This window comes from Cyprinus carpio, chromosome A10, assembly GCF_018340385.1.
Source record: "Cyprinus carpio isolate SPL01 chromosome A10, ASM1834038v1, whole genome shotgun sequence".
NCBI classification, from domain to species: Eukaryota; Metazoa; Chordata; class Actinopteri; order Cypriniformes; family Cyprinidae; genus Cyprinus; species Cyprinus carpio.
The window spans coordinates 4,337,260-4,364,637 of NC_056581.1; the positions used below are offsets into that span (position 1 = coordinate 4,337,260).

The 27,378-nt window shown below is 36.5% G+C and overlaps 2 protein-coding genes and 1 long non-coding RNA gene across 3 annotated transcripts; 1 reads left to right on the forward strand and 2 right to left on the reverse strand.

Annotated features, from left to right (window-relative positions):
• Positions 1 to 214: 214 nt before the first annotated feature.
• On the reverse strand, positions 215 to 10,918 carry LOC109083034 (anthrax toxin receptor 2-like). Its single transcript, XM_019097853.2, has 18 exons — positions 10,447 to 10,918; positions 10,078 to 10,149; positions 9,580 to 9,651; positions 9,388 to 9,469; positions 9,195 to 9,299; positions 8,899 to 8,967; positions 8,207 to 8,287; positions 8,062 to 8,122; positions 7,022 to 7,120; positions 6,651 to 6,720; positions 6,143 to 6,221; positions 5,219 to 5,314; positions 5,069 to 5,119; positions 4,889 to 4,984; positions 4,633 to 4,806; positions 4,442 to 4,522; positions 883 to 949; positions 215 to 798 (listed from the first exon to the last, which is right to left on the reverse strand). Exons 1-17 carry the CDS (start codon positions 10,581 to 10,583, stop codon positions 911 to 913), a joined length of 1,464 nt encoding a protein of 487 aa, XP_018953398.1. The 5' UTR covers positions 10,584 to 10,918; the 3' UTR covers positions 215 to 798; positions 883 to 910.
• A 2,391-nt stretch (positions 10,919 to 13,309) lies between these two features.
• Positions 13,310 to 15,203, forward strand: LOC109083031. The gene is made up of 4 exons (XR_006161036.1): positions 13,310 to 13,704; positions 13,779 to 13,967; positions 14,410 to 14,617; positions 15,167 to 15,203. It is a non-coding gene; the product is annotated as an uncharacterized LOC109083031 (long non-coding RNA).
• Positions 15,204 to 16,403: 1,200 nt separating this feature from the next.
• Positions 16,404 to 25,756, reverse strand: LOC109083036 (ras-GEF domain-containing family member 1B-B-like). The gene is made up of 15 exons (XM_042764796.1): positions 25,416 to 25,756; positions 22,948 to 23,137; positions 22,730 to 22,852; positions 20,478 to 20,615; positions 19,896 to 20,120; positions 18,885 to 18,959; positions 18,673 to 18,765; positions 18,298 to 18,404; positions 18,209 to 18,222; positions 18,090 to 18,151; positions 17,638 to 17,733; positions 17,452 to 17,547; positions 17,241 to 17,364; positions 16,932 to 17,004; positions 16,404 to 16,835 (listed from the first exon to the last, which is right to left on the reverse strand). Exons 2-15 carry the CDS (start codon positions 23,128 to 23,130, stop codon positions 16,814 to 16,816), a joined length of 1,431 nt encoding a protein of 476 aa, XP_042620730.1. The 5' UTR covers positions 23,131 to 23,137; positions 25,416 to 25,756; the 3' UTR covers positions 16,404 to 16,813.
• Between the last annotated feature and the right edge of the window lie 1,622 nt (positions 25,757 to 27,378).

Consider the following 27,378-nt stretch of genomic DNA (forward strand, 5'->3'; position numbering starts at 1 on the left):
TTATATTTAAATAACGTGTCTTATTCTCAATAACCCTTTTACTTTGCAGCAAAATAATCTTTCATAATATAAAAGATTAGGATTATAATTTGGAATATACAGACATTGTAACATACTATAATCAGACTTTATACAGTCAGACTAATCTCTGCCAAACTGTGATCTTTCACTATCAGACGTTAATAATCACACATATTCTATCAAACCATTTGAGTAATCATGTCAAGAATTTATTGTTCATAGTATCTGCTCATAAATTAACCATCTGACATTTTTTTTAAGGGTAATACAGGCTGTTACATTTCAAACAATCATTTATTACATCATAAACCATATAGGCTCACAAGTGAACTACTATAATTTACTTTAATGGATTTAGATGCCATTTACTTCATTAACAAACAATGTCACGTAATCTATCAGATTGTTATAAATAAATATAAAAACAAATAATTAAATAAAAATCTCCATGAATTTACGGGATAATTAACATCTTTACTTATAACGATGAAAGAAATAATTATGAAAATAAAAAATAATTTACATTTTCTTTCCTTGATAAACCCATTCATAATACACTCACAAGAAGGCACTGTATTGATTTGTAACTAGAAAACCTTAAAAAAAAATTAATTGTTTAAAAGTAGTGGATTCATCCATATTCAAAGACCTATGCAGAAAAAATCAGCAGGATAGGTTTATAAAGGTAAGAATTAACACTCAAAGGTTTAATTCAGAAGTACAGTTGCACACTGTTTTCCTGCAGCTGTGGATTCCCCAATCCTTGTCTGAACGTACCTGAAAAGTGACATTTATATTGTGAATCATACATCAGAGTTTCTGGGCTTTCCAAATAGTATCTTAAAATTGATAAATACTCACTTTAAAGTAAAGGACACTTCGTGTTTGGTTAATGACTTTGAACCCGGGTGAATTTGATGCAGCGCCCCTGAAAGACAAATAAAAAAAAAGAACAGAATGTAACTCTACATTACAGATCCATAACGGAGGACCGACTCTTCCACCACCCGCTCTTACAATCACACTCATCTCAATGATCTCTTTACCCCATTATCTTTTATTAATTGTGAAATATGACCAATCAAATCCCCTAATGTCTCTGCTCATGTTGCTTGATACACTCATTTTGAGACTGGTGAAAGATCCTTCTTCCACTATTCACTGACTAGTCCATATCACATTAACTCAAAACTCATGCTAAATCATCCACGCTGGGGTTTTTAATGCTACTCATATGGTTAAAAAAAAAAAAATTGTTTTGATAATATTTTGTCTCACTGACATGTGCAATAATTTGGAGTAATTGAGTTGAATTGAGAGGAGGTTTGATTTTAATTGGTGTTAAGGAAGCAGGAATGATGGAGGTCAGAAACCCTGTTTGGACAGATCTGGTACCATGAATGTAGAACAGGTACCAGTATTAATAATTAAGCTGTATTTACAGCAAGTGTGAATCTTTGGCATGAAAAAACATGCTCAACAATATTTTATATAAAATATTTTTCATATTTTCTAAAGAAAATGAGTGGCTTTTCGATGAAAATCCTGCAATGGCATTGCTATGCAGCTGGTTGCTTTGTATCTGCTTACTGATCCGAGGGCACATGTTATCATTTGGCGGACATGAACAAGCTTTAACATTAACATTACATTATATATATATAAGTTTGGGATCAGAACAATGTTTTAATGTTTTTTTAAAGTTTCTTATGCTCGTCAATGCTACATTTATTTGATCAGAAATACAGGAAAAATATGTATATTGTGAAATATTATTATGACGTAAAATAAAATTTTTCTATTTTAATATACATTAAAATCTAATTTATTCCTGTGATGCAAAGCTGAATTTTCAGCATCATTACTTCAGTCTTCAGTGTCACATGATCCTTCAGAAATTATTATAATATACTGATTCATTATGCTGAAAAATGTTGTGCTGCTTAATTTTTTATTTTTTTTAAACCTGTGATACTTTTTTTCAGGATTCTTTGATAAATAAAAAGTTAAAAAGAAGAGCATTTATTTAAAATAGAAATCTTTTCTAACAATATACACTACCATTCAAAAGTTTGGGGTCAGCAAATTTTTATTCTTTCTTTTTTTGAAAGAAATTAAAACTTTCATTCAGCAAGGATGTGTTAAATTGATAAGAAGTGATAGAAAAGATTTATATTGTTAGAAGAGATTTCTATTTTTAATAAATGCTGTTCTTTTAAACTTTTTATTCATCAAAGAATCCTGAAAAAAATATCGCAGTTTTCAAAAAAATTATTTGGCAGCAAATGTTGCAACATTGATAATTCGAATAAAGAAATCAGAGCTTTTAGAATGTTTTCTAAAGGAGCTCAGTACACTTCTGGGGAGTAATGGCTGATGGATTCAGCTTTGCATGTTACATTTAAAAGGACATTCCATACTTTTATATGAACGCAGATTACTGTTTTTTTTCTGCCTAGAAGGATGTTCAGTTAAGCTCAAACTGAGTGTGACGGTGCAATCAGTAAACACTTCAACAATATAAAAACATCTACTGCTGCCTATAGATAAAGTTCAGTCAATCCAAAAAATATTCTCACTGTGCAAACAAGGATGTTCAGTTAAGCTTCAGTGTGAATAAATCCACTCTCATTGAAGTGTCAGACACTGCCGAGCATCATGACAACTTGAACTCTGACAGTCAGGTCAAACCAAAGAGTGTAAAAGTTACGACTGCCATCTCATGAGAAGTGTACACAGATTCACCACCAATAACAACACACACAAATACACCACCATAATGACATGCAGTCACAGGACTGTCAGCCTTGTTTTCTTCAAACTGTCAGCCTTGTTTATTTATTATTAATGAGCCTTTTCAGCAGACCAAACGACCATGAGGCAAATTTCTCTATGTTTTGGCCTTCCATCCGAGATGCCGTTTTTGTCCTGCGGAAACAGAACATTTAGAAAACACATCTATTTCTCTATGTTTTGGCCTTCCATCCGAGATGCCGTTTTTGTCCTGCGGAAACAGAACTTTTTGAATAACCACAAAAACATATATGTGAAAACCATGATGCACTTTTAATTGTGATGCATATTGTACCTATATGCAATACTGAAATTTGACGCATATTGTACCTATGGTTATACGGGCATTTGCCAGCTATGTGCTGTTCACTTTCACAGTGTTGCTAAAGATAAATGTTAACTTGTATAATCTTCATATTACATTCCTGCAAATATGACAAAACATGGCAGTTGCATTTTAGACCAACCATATAATGGAAAAATACAACAAGAACGAACCCGCAACATCAACTCATTGATATTTTATTACATTTTATGCATGAACATTAAGTTGATTTAAGCACTTTCCAACATTTAAGTGAGGTTATAAGAAAAAATTCTAAAACTCCTATTTAAGTGAGGTTATAAGAAACATTTGGAAAATGCTTAAAATGCTGTTATAGACGGACAGCATTTTTTAAATGAAAACACCTTCTGGATCCGAATTAATGTAGACTTGTCTAAGATGCTGTACCTCCTTTTGACAAATTGCAGATTGCTTTACAAAAAGAGCAATCCCATAATGCACTGTGACAAGCTCAGTGAAAAAAAATCAATCTGAGAGAAATTACCATTAAAAATATACATAATTATAAATACTATGTATAAATGCAAAATATCAACAAAAAAAGTTAAATATATACAATTTCACTTAAAATTTGTGTTAAGTATTTTTATGCTTGTTATAGTCTCACACTATTATCTTAGTAACATACACCAAATTTGTGACCCTGGAGCACAAAAGCAGTCTTAAGTCGCTGGGGTGTATTTGTAGCAATAGCCAAAAAACATTGTATGAACATTACAAAATTATCGATTTTCATGCCAAAATGATCAGGATATTTAGTAAAGAAGATATTTTGTAAATTTCCTACTGTAAATATATCAGAACTTATTTTTGATTAGTAATATGCATTGGAGAATTTGAACACTTTGAATGTGATTTTTCTCAGTATTTAGATGCACCCTCACAATTTTCAAATATTGTCCTATCCTAACAAATCATACATCAATGCAAAGCTTATTTATTCAGCTTTCAGATGATGTATAAATCTCAATTTCGGAAAAACTGACACTTAAGACTGGTTTTGTGGTCCAGGGTCACATTTAATTAAAAGCAATAGAGAACTAAGTGTATAGTGATGTCTTTGTAGGTGGAGTGCTATTTATGTGAGACAAATTTGTTGTTTCCTGTGTAGAGCGTTCCATGTATGTCTTTGCAACTCCTCAATTTACTGTTTTCTTTACTTATTCCTACTGATTGACTCTAAAAAACATGAAAAATGTCTTTCTTTATTGATACAAACCAAAAGCTCCTTTCTTGCTGTTTATAATAAAATACAGATTGCATAAACCAAGGCCACCGTACCTTGTCATTTGCTGTGGGTCTCATGATAGCAACTCTGTCGTATTGTCTACGCAGCAATGCTAACACAGCATCAAAACGTCCCTGAAAACATTCACATTAAAGAAAAATACTCAGAAGCACAACAGTATTTTTAAAAATACATATTACCACAGTCCAGTAATAAAAAGCCAAAGTATTGACAGGAAACTTACTTTAATGGGTGTGTACCATTTGTCTGGGACTGGGGCCTGATATATTAGTGGTGGTCTGGGTGGGGGTCTTTTCACGGGTTCTTCAAACTCCTCCTCTGGCATTTTGACTACAGCATTTTTAGCTTTCGCTAACCGTGCCCCTTCCTCTGTAGAGCCCTTTTCACCCCAGCGGACCTGTGGATGCTGTGAGCTTCAGCACATATTCATAAAACTTTTTTTCTATGTTCTTTTGGATGGTGTTGGATTATTGCCTTACCTCCATGGGTGTGATGCCACCAGGCCCTCTGGCACCATAATAAGATGCATCCACTGTAGGCCATTTCTTCTTCGGCAGAGGGTCCTCCTCAGGTTCCTATAAGATATGTACCAAGCATTTCAAGAAATGGGCAGTTCTGCAAATTAAAATTTATTTCAAGCCCCAATGTACTGTACTAACAGGTATTGGGCATGGAGGCGGAGGGTGAGATGGGGGTGGATCTCTGATTACCTGTCACAGGAGGAGAAAAACAGCACTTATAAATCGTGATATCTCATTAATATACACATTTGTGGAAAATAACATAAGATGTGTATCTGTATCGCTCACCACAGTGCAGCAGAGAGGCCAGAACCACCAGAGCACAATTAAACCCAACAACACCAGCAGCAACAGGATGACAATCACTATCAATATCCCATCAGACTATAAGAAATTAAAACAATATGTTTGATTTATAATTATAAAAGTTGTGTACAATTACCTTTATTCAGTAAGGATGCATTGAATTGATCAAAAGTGACATTAAAGATATTTAAAATCTTACAAAAGCTTTCTATTTTAGTTATATTCATCAAAGAATCCTGAAAAAAAAAAAATGTATGCAATTGTTTTCAACATAATAATCATTAATAGTAATGATGCCTGAAGGATCATGTGACACTGAAGATGTAGTAATGATTCTGAAAATTCAGCTTTGCATCACAGGAATAAATTGTATTTTAAAATATATTCAAATAGAAAACAGCTATTTAAAATTTTAATAATATTTTACATTATTACTATTTTTGCAAAATAAATACAACAAATGAAAAATTAATAAAAAAAAAATAAAACAAAACAAAAAAAAAATTATTATATATAATTGAAATATATTTAAAAAATAAATACCACATGGGAAAAATTAAAACAAAAATCAGAAATTAAAACAAAATAACTTTAAATACTAAAATTACTTCAACTGAAATAAAAATAAAATCAAAATCTAATAAAAAGAAAAGCTCATAAACTTACTGAAAATAAAGCAAATGTTTACTCAAATATTACAAATATATATATATATATATATATATATAAAAACACTGAAATAACACTGACACTGTATCCAATGTTTTAAGAGAACATGCAATAACTAACTAATTTGGTTTAATTCTGTTCCAATAATCAGACTGTTTATTGTGATATTTACTGACCTTCTTAGTAAACTTTTGTATTATTAAAGTTGGTTTGCTAAGAAATGTATTGTGTACTTACACATGTGGTGGCATATATTGTGATTGGACTTGAAATGTAAGACTGGCCATTATTCAGACTAATGAGCACATCGAGGGAGCTGTTGAGAGAGGAAGAGTCCGTTATTATATGACTGAATGCCAAAGACGGAGCATAGTTCATAAGACCAACAGCACTGTGCTAAAGTATTCTTTTTAAAACAACAAGATGAATGTCTCTTGAAAAGTTTCTTTCATCTGTCCAAAACAAACTTGGCCCATGACGAAAAGCAACCGGTGAGTCATTTTGCATGTCTCTATAGCAAACAAAAATGTGCTGCCATCACACACGCTGCTTTGTTTCAGCCCTGCACTGAGCCTGCTCCTTATCAGTTATCTATTAGCTAAGCTATAAACAGAAACTGAGATAAAAAATAAAAAAGCAAGGATAAGATGATGAACTCTTTCCCTTTGCATGTCGGCTTGTAACAGCTGTGGCTCTGAATGGAGAGCCACTGTTCTCCAACTGAAGCTGGTCCAATGCCACTTACTGTCCAACCTCGGTCAGCACTGGAGCTGGACACAGCACGTAATTATCCTTCACTGCACTCGGCTTCTCATCTAGAAGGAAGAGAGAGCAGCATGAGACTGCCATAAAACGCCAAACACAGGCTGAAACACAGAGGCATTATTTAAGGATGTGGCTGCATGAAACTTCCCCATCAGCTAAAATAAAAGAGCAAGAGCCTCTCGAGGCCACACAGAATTTAGGATCTCTCTTGCTAACAAAAAATAATAACATTGTGGCTTACTGTGGCATTTATTCATTTGCTAAATGGGGAGGTGAATTATAAGGCTTGTTTTGTAAGGCGTATCATTGTGGATATGTTTTATAATAGAAGGAATGCATTGAATGGCTTACTGTAAGAATCCTGTTGATTGACAGATAATGTGCAGACCACACCATCTGAGGTTCTTCCCTGCGTGAATCCCCTTCCTCGCAAAACAATGTTGAACGTTTCTAAAACACAGTGTTTACACTAAAAATTAGTCATGATCATGAGTTCAAAAGGATAAAATCGGGTTTACATGGACCTTTTTGGCTACATTTACACTGCAGGTCTTAATGCCCAATTCTGATTTGTTGACAATTTTTTGGACAAGCAGCTTACATCTTTTAAAAGTGACCCATAATTAATATCTGCATTTATGCTATACACTTTTTGACTTTCACTGCACGGTAAATGATATGAGAACAGTTCGCTATTTAGGTTTGTAGACTAGCAGAACGCTAACGTTAGCTATTTTTAGCCAGATATAACTTGCTGATGCACAAGATGACATTAATGTTCTGCTTGAGCAGATGAAAAATGTAACTTAATAAGAGATAAGTTACATTGCCTATAATAAGATAAGTTACATTGCCTATTCTCTCAGGATAACTGGAATTAGTGTTAAAAGTACCCTAAGTACATAGTTTTTCCATTTTCGTAGCATAAACACCATTAAACCGATGCAAGCTTCGGATCTTCCAGTGTTTCTCTATGGCGCTGAAACCTAAAGATGTCCGAGTTCCACTCCCCGTGCAACTGATACTCGACTGCCATTGGCTCATCTGCGTTCGAGGGGAGGGGCTTACTGATAGGTCAATTGGGCTACTTTTACACTGTTGCAATTTCGATGGAGGGGACCCCCGATGGATGGGAAAACAGTGGAAAAAAACACAATTTGGGTAGTTTTAAATAGCAACTGGGATTTGTTTCGCAGACCTGGCAACCCTGGAATATCCGATCTGTTCGCTTACATGGCATATGCAAATTCATGTGTCTGATTCATATCAGATTTATTTCAACAAATATCGGAATCCATGTGCTTTTTTCCTGCTTACACGTTCGTGGGTCATATCCGATCTGTGCCACATGGGAGGAAAACCATATAATGTAAATGCAGCCTTAGACATACCATTGACGCAAATGCTGGAGGGCTCAAGGTTAAAAATTTCTACACAGGATTTCTTTAAAATCTGTAAATACAAATACAAGTCAGTTACAAGGCAGCATACATACCGCATGCAAGAAAAGCAATGTTTGTTTGTGCTAAGCCTCACCGAATTTACAATGGTTTTGAGGGCCTGGAATCCATCCACAACAGGAAACACTTGATCTTTGCTGTCTGCAATATCTATAAGCTATGAAAACATTAAAACTGGCATATCATGTCAGATTTTTTTTGTTGTTGTTTCATAATCTCACATCGCTGAAGCTGCCAATTTCTGAAGCATTCTTGCTATTTTTTTCCAAGCCAGAATCAATCTCTCGCTAATGTAAAATGGGCCGGATATGTTATCTGCAGAATGCAATTACTGTCATCATCCTAAACGGACAAGCACATCCACCAACGTCAATATAAAGGATCCCTCTGTTACACTAATGCTGTTACTAATGCACATGAAAAAAACAATATCATTAGTTTTGCTCGCCAATGTGAAATGCAATAATGATGCTAGGATGGTGTGGGTGGCTGCCAGGGTGTTGCTCTGGGGTTCAAAGTGAATTTAAGCATGTTGATATGCAGTTGCTAGGGTGTTCATGGTGGTTGCCAGGATGTTATGTGGTTGCTAAGGTATTCCAAGTGTTTATAAGGATATTTTTGTATGGTTTCTAGCTGATTGCTTAATGATCCAAGTCAAAAGAGTCCACTTCCAAGTTTATATGACAGTGTAGTCTCTAGATATAATATACAATGTAAGTCTATGGGATTTTCCATCTGTTTTATTATCCAATAATAGAACATTCTTACCTGGTTTGCATCAAAGTCCTTCACACCAACACAATATACGCGTGCACCATACTGCCTAGCCTGATCAGCCTGAGAAAGCGAATGGGGAAGTCATTAAATACTTTATTAAAAATTAATATGCATGATATTAACAATAATAAACCCAGAACATGTCAAAAGTGTATTGCGAATTAAGGTGGAAGTTATTAAGTAACTCAGCATACATTTCAGTTCAAACATGTAATAGTTTCCATGTAATAAATTCTCCCATTGGTTATGCAGTATTAATATTTCATATATGTAGTATGGTGCTTTACCTCTTTCACAGCAAGGTCATATGGATAAATCTCCAGCTTCCCATCAGTCAGTGCAATAATGATGCTGGATGCTCTCGCACCCTGGGTGGTCATTTGTTTTAATACCTAAAATGTTTTTATTTGTTATGATGTCAGAAATACATAGAAGAAATATTCAATACATGCTTTTGGTGATAATATATCATCCACTTACCTTTCTTAACCCCTCGTGCATGTAGGTTTCACCAGCAGGTCTGATCTTTCTCAAACTTTGCAGACCACTATCAATAGCTGCCCTAAACAACCAGGCAAACACATCAGCTGTATACTTTTTATCTGTGTTACAGTAGGATTTATACTAAAAAATACTACAGTACAACTCAAAATAGACTGAATGAAATCTCACCTGTCTCCAGTGAGAGGCAAGACTACTTCTGCACTAGAGGAAAAGACTATGAAGGACACTCTCATTTTCGGGCTAGGAAGTAGAAATAATAAGTTATGAATTGTAAAATGAAATTGACTCTCTGGATGGGTAAGAAAAATGTTGTTTTTTGAAAGAGTCTGATATATATAACTTTATAGTGGTGCAGTGATTGGTGTAAATTACTACCGTGACACTATTTGAGGTTGACCATTGTGCCCTAAATTGCATTAACTAGGTCACCATACCACACACTAATCCAAACATACATCTGACACAGAATGAAGTTCAACATAGTAATCTAAAATTAAGTTTATATTTAGTTCCACACATGTGCAAGAGCTTGAGACTCACACAAGTGGTTTGTGCCGTTCAAGACTTCGAGTGTGGAAGTGCTGAAACTCTTCAGTAGCTTTTTGTTATTTGTTTGTTATTTGTTAGTGTTTATAAAAAAGCAACTTTTAACTTGTAGTTTCTTACCTTACAAAACGATTAGTAAGCTGTTCCACAAATCCATAGATCTCCATCCAGTTGTCAGAAACACTGCCTGACCTAGAATGATGGTGAACATTTGGTGCTTCACAAGATAAACAGGGCCATATAAGAGCTCCTGAGAGCTATGTAGAAAACAAACAAACTCTAGGCTACCGAAATATACCAGAACTAATAAAGAGCTTACTGGAGTTATTATTTTTATTGATAATATTTCAGAAGTACGCGCCGAAAGAAAGTGAGAGAGAGACAGAGAGAGAGAGAGAGAGATAGGGGTGTGCGCATGTTTGCACGTTTCATAAACATACATCCAATAAAACATATAGAGCCAATGAAACGCTGTCAATCTAAACTCACCGATCCAACACAAAATATAAATCAAAGGCTCCATGGCAGGACGCATCTTCTCCTTTCCCAAAGAAAGTCAGGAGAGAGATGCAGAAAAGTTGGAGGACCCAAGTCGCTTTAATGGCATGATCGCTGTCTCCTTTCATTCCTGTTAAGTGATGCACGGTGTTGGTATGGGAACACTTCAAATCCAGTGATAGAAACGCAGCTGACGCGCGTGGACGGAGCGCGCGGCTATTTACTCCTGCATCACAGCACGCACACCACCGAGCAATAAACAGCCTTTTCAATAAAAAAAAGCCACTCCTGCTGCGGTCTTCAGGAACTGTTATTGTCTTTTTCTTCCGTTTTCAAAAAATCACATCCAGATTAATTTCCTTCGGATAAAATTTTCTTTTTTTATTCAAACGGGTACGGTTTCGCTGCACATGAACCCGATTCAGTGCGCTTGCGCTGACTGTGTTGCGCTCCTTATCCACACAACAGCGTGTGATCTTGGAGCTGCATAAAAAGAGCAGGGACAATAGCAAAAGGGTGCTGCTGGCCACATGGGTCATTCCTACTGTTAGATCCTTTTGGGCTTTGAACCTTTTGAACCGTTTTCAAAAGCCATCAGGTAAAAAGAAATGTAAATAAATATATCAACCTTATATATATATATACAGGTCCTTCTCAAAAAATTAGCATATTGTGAAAAAGTTCATTATTTTCCATAATGTAATGATAAAAATAAAATTTTCATATATTTTAGATTCATTGCACACCAACTGAAATATTTCAGGTCTTTTAATTGTTTTAATACTGATGATTTTGGCATACAGCTCATGAAAACCCAAAATTCCTATCTCAAAAAATTAGCATATTTCATCCGACCAATAAAAGAAAAGTGTTTTTAATACAAAAAAAAGTCAACCTTCAAATAATTATGTTCAGTTATGCACTCAATACTTGGTCGGGAATCCTTTTGCAGAAATGACTGCTTCAATGCGGCGTGGCATGGAGGCAATCAGCCTGTGGCACTGCTGAGGTGTTATGGAGGCCCAGGATGCTTCGATAGCGGCCTTAAGCTCATCCAGAGTGTTGGGTCTTGCGTCTCTCAACTTTCTCTTCACAATATCCCACAGATTCTCTGTGGGGTCCAGGTCAGGAGAGTTGGCAGGCCAATTGAGCACAGTAATACCATGGTCAGTAAAACCATTTACCAGTGGTTTTGGCACTGTGAGCAGGTGCCAGGTCGTGCTGAAAAACGAAATCTTCATCTCCATAAAGCTTTTCAGCAGATGGAAGCATGAAGTGCTCCAAAATCTCCTGATAGCTAGCTGCATTGACCCTGCCCTTGATAAAACACAGTGGACCAACACCAGCAGCTGACATGGCACCCCAGACCATCACTGACTGTGGGTACTTGACACTGGACTTCAGGCATTTTGGCATTTCCTTCTCCCCAGTCTTCCTCCAGACTCTGGCACCTTGATTTCCGAATGACATGCAAAATTTGCTTTCATCTGAAAAAAGTACTTTGGACCACTGAGCAACAGTCCAGTGCTGCTTCTCTGTAGCCCATTTCCTGCACACGCCTGTGCACGGTGGCTCTGGATGTTTCTACTCCAGACTCAGTCCACTGCTTCCGCATGTCCCCCAAGGTCTGGAATCGGTCCTTCTCCACAATCTTCCTCAGGGTCCGGTCACCTCTTCTCGTTGTGCAGCGTTTTTTGCCACACTTTTTTCCTTCCCACAGACTTCCCACTGAGGTGCCTTGATACAGCACTCTGGGAACAGCCTATTCGTTCAGAAATTTCTTTCTGTGTCTTACCCTCTCATTTGAGGGTGTCAATGATGGCCTTCTGGACAGCAGTCAGGTCGGCAGTCTTACCCATGATTGCGGTTTTGAGTAATGAACCAGGCTGGGAGTTTTTAAAAGCCTCAGGAATCTTTTGCAGGTGTTTAGAGTTAATTAGTTGATTCAGATGATTAGGTTAATAGCTCGTTTAGAGAACCTTTTCATGATATGCTAATTTTTTGAGAAGGACCTGAGTATATATATGTATATATATATATATATATATATATATATATATATATATATATATATATATATGAGACAAAAGCATAGAATGTCACATTTAGCGGTTTCAAAACATGCATGTTTTACCAAATAAGAAGGAAAGAACTTTTAGAGTTTCATCCCCTATCTGATGTGAGCATAAGTATTGGGACAATTGAACTTAAAGCAAATATAAAAAGTTTAAAAGCTTACATTTAGTTGCAGATCCCTTGCATGCCATCACAGCAGTGAGTCTGCGGCTCATAGACATCACCAGACCCTTGGTTTCATCCTTTGAAATGCTTTACCATACAAGCCTTTACTGTTGCTTGTTTTGGGGAGTTTCTGCCTTTAGTCTGCCCTTCAACTGATGAAATGCATGTTCAATATATATAAACAGTATTTAAACCCTTCACAAAGGTCAGGTCAGAAACTATAAATAGTATATTTGAAAATGAACCATTTGAAAATAGGTTTTAAATAATGTAAATATGTTTTTCAAATGATTTAATCAGACATGTTATGCCAACAATGATTTTAGCACTGTTATGAAACGTTTAATGTGCTTGTCTGCAACAAGGAAAGTGAGCATTGCAGTAAATCAAATTGATACCATATTTAGTCTCTCTCTCTCTCTCTCTCTCTCTCTCTCTCTATATATATATATATATGTATATTAGGAAGCCCACGGACTAGAACAATCAGTTGAAATTTATGTTGTGCATTTCAGAAAACACTTTTAATTCATAATCGGCATAGATAGATAGATAGATAGATAGATAGATAGATAGATAGATAGATAGATAGATAGATAGATAGATAGATAGATAGATAGATAGATAGATAGATAGATAGGCCTGTACGTGAAGGCTCATATAGCCTGTATCCTTACACTGGTTAGTGATGATTCTCGCCCGAGCGCACTGCTGTTAATATGACAGGAACGAGCTCATCCCAGAGATCTCAGGTTAGACGTTTGAGCCAAAGATCAGTGAAGAAATCAAGCACACACATCCACGATAAGCGACACTGAACCAGAACGACTCACAGAGCACAGAGGGAGCGGGACAGGTCAGGAGGTTCGGGGGCGGGGTCTCGTCATTGTTTCCCGCAGATAAATGATTGCATTCCTAATTTAGAAATCATCGCTCAGAGCATCAAACTCACTCCAAGACACCGACTCAATGGAGAGGATTTTATAGCCTGTGCTTAAGATTAAATTGGTAAGATGCGTTTATGATGATAATTAAAACTCTGTTTAAAACTACAGAAAGTGAATTTCAAAGTTTTGTCTCAGGGTCCAGAGAGAAGAGCGCGTTTTCTGCTGGACGCAGCGGCTGCGCTGAGCAGCATCAGGACCTCTCGAGCCGTGCCTGCAGGAGCTGTGCTCGCTCCATGTGCTCTGACACACACCTCCCTCTGTGACAGCATCGCTTTCATCGCCCTCAAGTGCTCGGACAGACGAGATACCGCCTGTGTGCTGCAGGTAATGTGCGCGTTATCATTATAAATGACTTGTAGACCGGGGCTGGTTGTCACGCTTTTACGCGTGAGTATTTCTTAGGATGAAAATTTATTTCTGTAGACTACAGGTAGGACATATAACTTTGCTATATAAAGTCTTTGCTAGAAAGACGATATGTTCACCATTATTGCCTAGGAAAGAGATAGAGTTCATTCAACACACGTTACGGACACTTTACAGCGGGGCATGTTGTCAGAAGTCGGCACAGTATAGACTCCTGTTTATTTTACATTTGACAACTTTTCCTTTAAATATTTAAAATCTAAAACTGTATCTAAAATAAAAGGTATCTATGCCCTTTAGGCTATTATGAAGTATGTGATTCATTTTTGTTGTATTATAAATAGTAAATGTAGGCCCTATTAATTTTTAGATATTAAGGACATTATTTTGCATTGTTCAGATGGACCCATCAGCGTCCAGCCAATGTCTGCAGATGATTCAGTCAGCCAGGAATGCAGAGGAGCAAAATCTAGAGGCTTATATGAGGAACCTGCATCTATTTTTCAGAGCCTTTAAGGATGTTCCTGAAAACACAGAGCTTTTAGTTTGGTATGGAAGAGATCTAACCAAACTGCTTGGCCTCAGCACAGAGCAAAATAACACTAAAGGTTTGAATGCATTATTTATTATTTATATGACCACATTATATTAAATGTAGTGTTTCAGAATCAGTGTTTCAAAATAAATTTTTTTATATACATAAATCAGTTAAATTAATAATCCAATGACTCACTAATAAAGACAGTCACTTGTTTCGTTCATGAATGCATCAGTGTTTTTGAACGAATTGGCTGAATGAATGATTCAATGAATCAGTGTTTTTGAATATTATCTAAAATAAGATAGATAAATATAGATCTATATCAATTCTATTAAAAGCTATTGTTATTGATTTTCACTTGAAACTGTAATTTAATTACATTTTTAAAAATATATACACATACAAAAAAACATGAAAATACTGTTGAATGTGAATAAACAAAGTCCTTAAAAAACTGTCTGAGTTTCAGTAAGTCACTCAAAAACACAGATTTATTAGTTTCTGAATGAATCAGTGTTTTTGAAACTGTTAAATAAATCATTCAGTGACTTATGTATGAATACATAAACATTACAGAAATGTAAATTTACTTTAATTTGATGTCTTTCTCTTTTAGGTTTGATTTGCTCTGAATGCAGACAAGAGTTTTCTCTCAAAACTACCACAAACTTCAAAAAATAGATTTTTCTGCATAAAGAAACTACAAGCTTCTTGAAGGAACTCACCCTTCCAATAATTTATTCAGTGAGTAGCAAACCTACCACAAACTTCCACAATTTAGCACGAGAGCAGGGGAACTGCAAGAAAAACTGTCCTCCAGATGCAAAGCGCCCTAAAAGAAGACGTTCTCTAGATTCTGACACAGACGAGAGTGATGGCGAAGAGATGGAGATGATGAAAAGGTATTAGTGAAAAGTTTTTGTGTTAATGGGGTGAATAGATGTTCCTGGTCATCTGCCAGCAAAAAGCCTTTCAGTAAGGGCCAGAATTCTCAGTGTAGCCAACCACAATGCCATGACAACTGCAGGACAGGCCCAGACAACCAGGATTTAAAATCTACAACAAGAAGTCTGCATTCACACCTAGAGTGTCAAAAGATGTTCAAGGTGACAAGAACAAAAAGAGTGCATTTAGAAATGTTTAAAGAGCGTCATCACCTCTCACGTCATGTGACCTCTCATACATAAGCTCATGTAAAAAAAAAAAAAAAAAAAAAAAAAAAAAACCTTGTATTTTGTGATATTATGTATTGTTATATATTTTTGCATTAGACAATACCAATACTATCAACTGGGAATGTGGAGGGGCATCACTTAATAAACAAAAATTGTTTTTAATAACACACTGTATTTTACTTGTGGTGTGACTTTGTGTTATGCTCTAGTTTATTTAAAATTACTAAATAAATACTTTTTGCAAACAGCTGTACCATTAATTTGTGTTAGAACACTATTTGATGTCTAAAATGTTTTTTAAGCAACATATTTGTGAATATTTGTATCAAATAACCAAATAATAGTTTTTAACCTGCGAAACAGCATTCAATTCCACTTTTTTTTTGTGTGTGAAATAATCCTAGAGCACATTCTTTATGTATTCGTTCACTGAAATGCATGTTTATCTAAATTGGTCACAAGTCGTAGTAGTAGTAGCAGCAATAGTAGTTTGACCACTAGGTGGCGCAAAAGTACTTGTTTATTCACTATCAATCTCTTCTACACCATCAACTGACTAAAACTCACGTATCCATAAACTATAAACAATATACAGAAATGTAAAAATAAATAATAATAATAATAATAACCATCCTTTATGATTGAAAGGATAAAAAAAGTGACCACACAAGAATCAGCTTAATTCAGAGATCCTTTATAGTGAAACATACACACTGATCACATGAAACTATAATACACATAAAAATATCTTTTCTTAATATTGTAACAAATATGTTCAGTACACAAACTATTAATACCACTTACCAAAAGCGAAAAACAAAACAAAACAATGTAATAGTAGAACAGGTCAGCCAGCGACATGCTCTTAATTCACCCAGGAGAGCTATAGCATGTTAATAACACATTTCATTAAGGTACTTGAGGTAAATGAGATGAGTATGTTTCCTTTAGCATAGTGTTACTGTCACAATGAGAATCCAGCCTCAATTTCAGCGATGAAACCACAGAAAAGTGAAATGATATAAAAGTCCTTCAAAGTCTTCAGTGCCATCAGTCCTTGTGTTAGGACACGATCCCAAATTCACCGTTCACATTCTACTGAGAGACGACCTACAGCAAAGGGAAACAAACGGGAAATTAAATTGAGTGCGCATATACAGAAGTGGCTAGTCATTGTTGTTTAAAAATGATAACTCAATGTCAAACCTGAGTGAACGGCGCGTGTCCCTCTCCATATTGTTTTCAGGACCTTCACTCTCATATGAAGCGAGCTGGAGCTCTGCGACACAACGCAAACCCAATTAATTCACCCAAAACCATTTTATGCAAAGAAATATTGGTAACACTTTACTGTAATGTGACAGTTACATGTACATACTATAGTACATTACATTATTTGAATACTGAATTGTGATTGGTCCTTTCTTTTCTTTTTTTGCAAACCACCTATAGCCACAATCTAGTTTTCTAAGAGCAAGAAAAAAAAAAAAAAAAAAAAAAAAAAACACGGCTCACCATCTTCACTGAACACTGGTGCGCTGATGAGATACTGCAGGGTTTTCCTGTCCCTCTCAAAAGGACAGATCACCTGCCTCCAGGACAGAAACTCACTCACTTGCTTGGCCAGCTCCCAAAATTTCTGTCACACGAGTAAACAAAACTTTATTTTCCAAGCAACTAGATAACCAAGTGATACAGTTTTAAAGAATATTACATGCCAACTTACCTCAAAATTGATGTGGCCATTAGGTAATCTATTGACACATCCTTCATTCAGGAAGTAGATATCCTTAATTAACAAGCTAAAGAACGGGATAACAATCTGAAAGACGAGAAGAGTGCATTCATATTAAATTCACATGGAATTCATGTGAAATGATGTAAAGTTTGTATAAAAAGCACACAAAATTACCATTTCTTGGCTTGTGTGTGCTGTACTAGACCTCTGAGTCGCTCCTCGCAATGCAGTGCGGTAGCTGTAGAAGTTACTAGATGGGTCCATTTGGTGCTAAAAAACCAAAACAACCAGCAAAATGAACTGTGTTGATAGAATAACACTTATAGATAAAAGCAAACATATATAGTGAAGTCAAAAATCTGAGACCACTTGTAATAATAAGACTTCAATTTTTAATTTTCTAACATAATTCGAATTCAAATAAACTTCATTTGTGCAAATCACAATGTCATTGTGACCAATTGTGTGGTGACATTTTTTTTTTTTTAAATATACCTTAACTTTATCACAATGTTTCTTTGTTTAAAAAAAACATTGTGTATTTCCAGGTTTAAATTAGACGGTGGTCTCAGACTGCTGGACCCCACTGCGTATCTTTCTCTCTTCCTCATAACAGCTTTCCTTACCACCAAGATGTCAAACTTGTCTGTGTTGACTTTATTCCAGGTTTTCTTCAGTCTGGATACATCTCACATTATCAACAAAGCAAAACAATAAAACAGCCATAAATAACTCAAATTATCACAATGCAAATCAAGACTGTGGCTAAGAAACTTTATTTCCAACACTGCATTTTAAAATGAATAGTTAATAACAATAGAATTCAATATGTACTCACTAATAATGGCCATTAATGAGTTGAAGTTGCCGATGTTGAAGCATTCCTGTGCCACGTCTATAAAGAACTCCAGCACTCTTGCTCTGTGTTTCTTCTTCACCGGCTGAAGACAAACCAGCAGAGGGCAGCATGTGTCAGTGATTGCAAAGCATTGCTTTCAACTGGTTTTGCTTCAAGATGCAGATTTTACATTGGAAATGAAGTAGCAAACCAACACCCTCGGATCATTCAAAAGTAACAAAATGAACCGCACAGGCTCAGAATTTTTACAAGGTTACACAACCTTTGACATCAACATTAAAAATAATAAGATTTTTTGCCTGATAGCACTGCTTTGCTTTATTCCCAAAATAGATGAAAGGTGTGCTCACCATGCAAATTTCTGTGGCTATCAGGTAGCTCAGTCTATTGAACCATTCAACATAAGCCTCCAGGTTACTTGCTTTTCTTTTGCTGAAGAAACTCTGTAGGACAAAAGTTCAACTGTCATTGAAATAGTCAAGTTGCTTCTTTATCTGTGGCCATTCTGTTTCCATTTTTACAGTGTCTTATATCTTTGACTAAAGCTGTGTGACCAGCTTACCTTATGGTTGTCCGAGGGTCTTTTCTTAGCAAACGCTCGAACGAATTCTTCAGGGCCAATATAACTGAGTCTCTCCTGCATGCAGAAAACATGAGCGCACGTTTAAAGGATTATCTGGTAATAACAAATTGCTGAAAACTTGAAACCAAGATGTAGATGAGTTTATTTCTTCCCCAGTATATATTTGGAGAAATGTAGCATTACATCACATGTTCATCAATGGATCCTCTGCAGTGAATGGGTGCCGTCAGAATGAGAGTCCAAACACCTGATAAAAACATCACAATCCACACCACTCAAGTCCATCAGTTAAAGTCTTGTGAAGAGAAAAGCTGAGTGTTTGTAAGAAGCAAATCCATCATTAAGGCAATTTAACTTTAAACCATCACTTTTGGCCAAAATACCAAAAGTCCATAATCATGCTTCCTCCAGTGAAAAAGCCATCACCTGTTGTTCTCTCAAAATCCACCCACATATTTATTTAGAACTGTTTTGCACTGTTTTAACTGACATTAACTGATGGACAAGATTCATACTTCTAAACGGTGCTTGATCTGTGCATATTCTCTCCTGATTCAAACAAGACAACTTTTTCAATGGAGAAAGCTAAAATTATGGATTATGGACTCGTATTTTTGCTGAAAATCCACCCAAAACTTCTTGATGGATTTGTTTCCTACAAACACACACAGCTTTTAAGTGATGCTTAACTGACATTAACTGATGGACAAGATTCATGTGGATTACTTGATGTTTTTATCAGCTGTTTGGACTCTCATTCTGACGGCACCCATTCACTGCAGAGGATCCATTGGTGAGCAAGTGATGTGATGCTATATTTCTCCAAATCTGCTCTGAGGAAGAAACAAACTCATCTACATCTTGAATGGCCTGAGGTTGAGTACATTTGCAGCAAATTATCATTTATGAGTGAACTATTAAAGACTGAATCCATGAAGTACAGAACAACAATACTGACAGCCAATCAGATCAAACCTTGATGTCACTCACCATCTCAATGTGTGTCAGCTGTTGGGCGAAGACAAAAGGGTCATCGCACAGGTTCAAAACGCACTCGTCTCTGCGTACTAACTGCTGTTTGGACTTGAGGGCGAGCGGTCTGTCCATCGCGGCGGCAGTGGCGCTGGATGTCGCCAGAGACTCTTCGTACTGTCCGAGGGTGGTCAGCTTGCGTAAGAGGCGCTGAATGAGTCTCTGCATGGCCCTCCGTGAGAGCTAGTTTAAAAACAACAGAACCATTTCCTACGTCAGCATTCTATTATCCATTCGTAACTCTAGCCAAAAATAACATTTGGTAACTGTAAGCAGTGTTGCTGATATCACAGCTTTAGCAAAAAGGAAATATGTCAGAGGGTTTGAAGCCAAACAGCGTACATGCAAATCCAACGCATTTGTATTTGGCTCTATAACCAAGTCATGTTGTTGTCCAATATAGTGATATCCCAATACAACAGCGTTTAGAATTTAGTCAATATGTTACTGTTCATTTATTCAAGATTCAACTCAAAAACAAACAATAACAGGATGCAATCATGATGTTTCTGCTAGATCACGAGGATCATCTCTGCTGACCTCATCTCCGAAGGCAAGACGATGGGTCATCTCTTTGAGGCTGCGCATCATGCGCTCATCCCTGAAGTCATACGGAAAGGTCTCTGTCCATTCTGTGAGCAGCTGCACGATTTTCGGTGCTATTTCCCGTATTCTCTTCTGTGGAGTAAAGCAAGACAATTTAGCACTGAATCACCTATGGCTTGCTACAAGATAGTAGCTATTAGGTAATATCTACTAAATAATCTTTTAACATTATCAAGTATCATTATCAAGTATATTATAAAAAACAAAATAAAAACACACCCCCCCCCAATTGAATAAATCACTTTTCTATTATGATACTGAGTGTGTATTAAATCAGTATATAAAGGGATAGTTCACCCGAAAATGAAAATTAGCCCACGATTTACTCACTCTCAAGCCAACCTAGGTGTATAAGACTTTCTTTTTGCAGACAAATACAATTGGAGTTATATTTAAAAATGTCTTGGCTTTTCCAAGCTGTATAATGGGTGTTGAGATTTTGAAGCAAAGTGAATTGCATCCATCTATCACAAAAAAAGTGCTCCACACGGCCCTGGGGGGTTAATAAAGGCCTTCTGAAGCGACGCGGTGCGTTTGTTTAAGAAAAATATCCTTATTTAAAACTTTATAAATCGTAATCTTTAGCTCCTGCTAACTGTCATACACGCGTTCACAAAAGATTGGCGTCCAGCGGATGATGTAGGATGCAGGTGTAGCGTAAACTCCGGTGAGAATATGCTAGTCTCACGAGAACCAAATTTTGTTTAGAGCAAAGGAAAACCAGTGTCCTCTTGGCTTTTTTTTTACAAATCCTCATTTTATACTTCTAACTCATGACCGGTGTTTTGCTCTCTCCTCTGTGTTTTCATGTTCGTCACTCACGAACGTCACTCTCTCATGAACAGTGAGCAGAAGCTAGAGATTACGGTTTATGAAGTTTTAAATATCAATATTTTCTTAAATAAACACATCTATTAACTTCAGAAGGCCTTTATTAACCCCCCAGAGCCATGTGGAGCACTTTTTATGATGGATGGATGCAGTTTTTTTTTGGCTGCAAAATCTCAACACCCATTCACTGCCATTATAAAGCTTGGAGAGCCAGGACATTTTTTTTATATAACTTCAATATAACTATAAATTTAATATAATTTTTTTAATATAACTGTATTTGTCTGAAAGAAGAAATTCATATACACCCAGGATGGCTTGAGGGTGAGTAAATCATAGGGTAATTTTCATTTTTGGGTGAATAAATAAAGTTAAATAAATAAATTATATAGATAATTACAATAGTATGTCAACATTTCAAGTGTTCCTTGGGGGTAAGATCCTCGCAAACACTATTTTTCAGTTACTTTCTGGTGCAATAAATGTTTTTTTTTAAGGTATTTTTTTCTTGCCTAAGGTTCTCCAGGAAAAGTATTTAAATGATTCAATGAATGTATTTAAAATAATAATGGGTAAATACTGAATCAATATAGAAAAATGTTAGATTACATTGAAAACCAGAGACCTTAAACCTCACCTTCACCTAAGAATGAAAATGTTATCATCATATACTCACCCTCATGTTGTTCCAAACCTGTATGAGTTTCTTTCTTCTGTTGAACACAGAGGAAGATATTGTGAAGAACGTTGGTAACCAAACATTTTCTGGTCCCCATTGACTTCCACAGTATGCTTCGGTTGCCAACATTCTTCAAAACATCTTCTTATGTGTTCAACAGAAGACAGAAACAAGATAAGGCTGAGTAAATGATGACAGAATGTTCATTTTTGGTTGAACTATCCCTTTTATGCATTTGCTATGATCCCAAAGATTTAAACCCCTAACGGGAGTGATTTAGTTTTAATGTGTTGTGTCACATGGTGTTGCGGATATTTTGGCATATTAAAATAGAATTGATTCATGAGTTGTCACACAGGTGTGTGTGTATCGGCAATTTTAAAAATGATTCAAACGTGGTTATCATTTATTAGGTATGACTCTTTTAAATCTTCTGTTCAAGCTTTACATAATGTGAATGTGTTTTTGCACTGATGCCAGACTTATTCATTCATTTGTTATAAATAATCTTATCTTTTGGTTTGCATCCATCAAATACCTTTCACTGGTGAATTAATTCACTGGATTATCCAAAAACTGACATTACCACATGGTTATGCAACACATCTGAGTTATATTTTCAGCACACATAACAGTATTATGACATAAAAATACTAATTTGGTGATATAAGATTACCTTATCTGTCTGTGGGTCGCCAACCCTGTGATGGTCCACACAGAGATAACAAACACGAGACATGAGCTCAAACGGATGCAGGAAGAGACGGGAGGTTAGCAGGAAGGTGAAAATATATGATCTCTGAAAAATGACAGGCAAATCTCAAGCGTCAGTCAAACTTTGACATTTACCATGCAACTACTAATTATAACAGGCAGCGAAGGCTGTATACTTACGTCAGGGTAATAGTCCACAGTAGGGACTAAGAGCTGTATCAGGGCTTCCAGAGAGCCAGACACAAGCTTATTATCACGGTAGTGCAGACCCCCATAGTTCTCCTCCACAGGTTGGCGGTGACTATGATTGCTGCTGTAAGTGCTAGGGTTGAATTTGCTTGAATATGGAGTTGTCTGTGGCATTTTGGACCTGTGGACGAAAACATTAGTCAGCCAGTAAGAAAGTTTCATAGCAGCATCCCTCTGAAACAAGGTGTGAAATGAACACCCACCACCAGATGAACACAGATACATGCATGCAGTCTATATTTTGCTTATCTACTAGCCAACATGGCGGCTAAATGTCCCGAATTGACATTTAGCTGTCGGTTTAAAATAAGTAAATAAGCCACAGCTGGGATAAATTTATAAACACACATTTCTTGGAATATTATTGATTTTATTATTTTCTTTTGTTTAATAAACTTATGTTTATGAACTTTCAAGGTCAATATTAGCAAAACATCATCAGAGAAAACCATGTTTAACCTTTTAACTGTCACTGGGTAAGTGGTAGGCCCAATTAACCCATTGTTAACCTTCCTAATCAAGACAAATTGTATATCATTGGAAAGCTCTTTTCATATTTGGTGATTTCCCCCATCTATTTTCTATTTATAACTTCATTGATTTCAATAATGTGCAAAGTGCTTTCTAAACTTCAAACCATCCAAGATTTACAGATTTCAGTTGGAAATGTTATTATCAGGTCTATGCTGAAACAGTGGGGTAGTTAACAGGTTAAGTTTAGTTGTCGGTTGTAAAGGCACACATATTTGGTCAACATACGCTAGTTAGTAACAACACAGCACCAATAGAGCAAGTGACACTTTTGACAACCGGCCCAAACCTCTCTCAGGTTGAACCCTGGACAAGAATATTGTCACTAAAAGTGCCCCAGATATTTACAATGTGAAAATCTAAAAGTGTCAGGGAGAAGAATTGAACATGCATGAACAAAACTCCAAAGTATTGCACAATTAGTACAGAATATAATGATTCAGTTTACAGCACCTTTGTCACATGAATAAAAACAGCAAAAGCACACCCAATGTGCATTCTTAATTCATGATTTGACATCGTAATTACAACTTCCCAACTCGTAAATATGAACTTCCCATAAGGAACCGAACACATCATTACCACCAATCAGGAACAGTTATCAGCCAATGCTGACTCTATAATTATAAAAAGTTCATTTCTGATATTTCAATCCATTTTAAAGCAGTTAAAGATGGGTGGACACAAACCAACTAATAAAATGCAAAAAGGCATTTACCAGGTCAGAATTTCCCACCTGCTCTGGAATCTCTAAAGCTCCTGTATACTAGGTGCACTCTTCACTCTAAACACTGTAATTTGGATTAAGGAAGAGTCTTGTGGTCAAGCAGGTTTAATGGCAGGAGTCTTTTCCTGAACCACTGATCTCCATTACGACACACACCTACTGCTTTGCTCCACTCCATGTAGAAAACACAATACACAGGGAAGAACTGCTCATTTGTGAGATAAAAATCTACTTGAAATGAGCCGAAGTGCTTGTGGTTGGAAGCAAACGTTCCAAATTCTGAAAAACAACTCATTTGACTGGCAACGATGTTTCTATGACAACAGTGACTCACCGACCAACCACGTTACATGCAAATCTTCCCTTTCGAACGAGTCTCGTGATTGTCTTTATTCATCGATAATTAAAGAGATATTATAATAACCCTGTCATCATGTACTCATCCTCGTGTTGTTCCAAACCTGTAAGACTTTTCTTTCTCGCGTGGAACAGTCTTCCACTGTATGGAAAAAGATTCAATGAAAGCGAATGCTGACTGAGGCTGTCAGCACCTAATATTCGGAATCCCTTTTGTAGCAAGAAAATCATACATGTTTGGAGCAAGTGGATGAAGTACTGAATTATTATATAGGATGAAACTCTCCTGTAAAGGGGTCCTTGGAGAAGCATAGTAAACAACTTCAATGCAAACTTTTCTGTAACAGGTCGTGACAGACCTGGACAGTTTACAACAAATATACACGAAATGAAAAGGAAGAGATGTTAAACAGACGCTGCAGTGCGTGTAATTACACGAATCTGCCCTTCACTTATTTCACAGGCACTGACTCATCAAACCAGACCGAAAATCACAGATGGACGATGTGCAACATGTATGAGCAACAACGAAACAATAACAGACGGATTAGAAAAATAAATAAAAACTTTCGACAGCTGAAAAGTGACACAGTTGACTTAAATATGCAGTACACTAAATGTCTTTTTAAAGCAAATCTAGAGACTTAATTTTACGTGTATCTTTTGATTGCACAATAACACATTCAGTAAGTACAGAAAACAGCGATTATTCAGTAAGTACAGAAAACAGCAATTATTAAGCACGAATGGCAGTTTTTTGAAAGACGGTGATTTAGAAACTTACCACAGAATTAAAAAGGTAAATTTACGAGAAAGCTAACTATATGGATATCCAAGGACGTCCAGCAGAAAGACTCCAAAACGCGTGCGCACCCCAGATCAAGTTGCTTTCTCACAATGAAAGCTCGCTGATTTCTTCTCTTTCTCTTGAGCGCGATAACTAATGATTAGTTCACTGTTAGCGTGGCGCACATGAATACTCTGTGGTGATGATGATGATGATGATGATCGACGGTCCCCATTGTTTTACCAATAATCCAGATCGTGAATATGAGAAACTAATCTCGAATTCCTGTAACACCGAAAGCATTAAGAAGGAAAACCGGAAAATGCGGTCTCGCCCACAAGGACGCACCGACCAATCAGATGCAAGAAGCAACAAATTGAAATTTCCCAGTGATCTTATTGGCCAGCGCGATGTCCATCAACTCCCAAGACGCGCGCAAACACGGACAAACTAAAACAGTGAGGAAGGATCAGGACTGAGGCTGTCTGTTCACACCCTTCACTTGTTTTTATTTTCCAGAATACGTCAGCATTCGTTCATTTTGGCTCTGTGAGTCGGAAATCTATATACAGGGTGTAATATTATGTATATGCAAACAATACCAGGAAGGCCTATTGTATTCCCTGAGATTTCGAAGTGTGCAAAAAGCAAGCTTTGCTATCTCATAAGGCCTGAAGAGTCACCAGTAGTCCAAAAATAGCACAAGGTAAGAGTTACAGGCACTTAAATTACCACCTGAGGAAATTGTTAGGCAACACATTGCATGTAATGTGTTGAGAATGCCTACATACACAACATACATAATCAGTGCTCAAGAAATTAGCTCAAGAATACTATGAGAATAGAGCTTTTACGGTGATGATGTGCATCAGCTTGGGTTTTTTTGACTAAAACCCAATAAGATTTTTCCATTGGCTTTTATGTAAAAGTTGAATTACAATGCAGATAAGAGATTTATTACCAAGTATGTTTACACACACAAGGAATTCGACTGGAAGCCGCTGTCGCCAAGTCAAATTCCTTGTGTGTGTAAACATACTTTGTAATAAAGCTCTTTCTGACTTCTGAATTATAACAGAAAATAGGCTCTGTGACCAACATTCTTACATGTTTTGTTTATCATGATAATCTTTAAATGACTTACACCACGGTCTCATGACTTCAACATCACCATTACTAAGCTTTCGCCAGTTATTTCAGTCTTCATTTAAGAAACATTTCCCTGAAAGTTCAAATTAGAATAGTTTGCAAGAGCATAATCATAACCACAACGAAGCTATGAAAGCAGCGTGATGGTGTTTAACTGTCTCTGACAACCTGTGTAGTCCCATTTAGCTACTTTTAGCAACCGCCTTTTTCAAGACAAGCAAAAGCTTTAAAAGAAACCACAAGGGGGTATTACTAATGGATTTTAAATGTAATCTTGAACTTGTGTTAACCACAGACCTTATTTCAGGCATTAACCCAAAACTCCCATTGACCCAATGGTCTAAAATGCCAACTTGTTAGTGGGTTTTGGCCTACAAAATGTTGCCATCCCTGCAGCATTCTATGCAAACACAACTATTAATTTCAAACAGGTTTCCAGAAAACTTCCCCAGTCTGCTGGTCGGTCAAAAAGATACTCCTGCCCCAAAATTCACATCATTGGTTGGGCAAATGTTGCTGTGTGCAGTATTCCCATGGTAAACACTGCCTTCCCACTCTTTCCAGAATCACTTATTTTTTATTTCTGTGGGTGTGGTCGACTCTAAGTGGGAGTTTTGGGTTATGTAAAAGTTGAATTACATCAATGCAGAGGTAGGCAAGTCTCATTTTATAAGTAGGTGGATTTCATTTCGATCCCATACCTCTCCAGCTCCACTCAACAAAGTGTCTGTAAGAATAATTCACCCCTGCAAGGCCTTTTCTGAATGATGTGCTTCGCCCACACCGTTAAGAGGCACCTAATGGTGAGAGT

Coding starts and splice junctions, on each gene's coding strand:
- LOC109083034 (XM_019097853.2), bottom strand. CDS start 10,583: ATGAAAGGAGACAGCGATCATGCCATTAAAGCGACTTGGGTCCTCCAA. Junction 7,121..8,061: donor CTCCAGCATTTGCGTCAATG/GTATGTCTAAGG, acceptor ACTGTGTTTTAG/AAACGTTCAACATTGTTTTG. Junction 5,120..5,218: donor GGCCTCTCTGCTGCACTGTG/GTGAGCGATACA, acceptor CTCCTGTGACAG/GTAATCAGAGATCCACCCCC.
- LOC109083036 (XM_042764796.1), bottom strand. CDS start 23,130: ATGCCACAGACAACTCCATATTCAAGCAAATTCAACCCTAGCACTTAC. Junction 18,766..18,884: donor GACCCTCGGACAACCATAAG/GTAAGCTGGTCA, acceptor TTTGTCCTACAG/AGTTTCTTCAGCAAAAGAAA. Junction 17,734..18,089: donor ACAAGTTTGACATCTTGGTG/GTAAGGAAAGCT, acceptor TTGGTTTTTTAG/CACCAAATGGACCCATCTAG.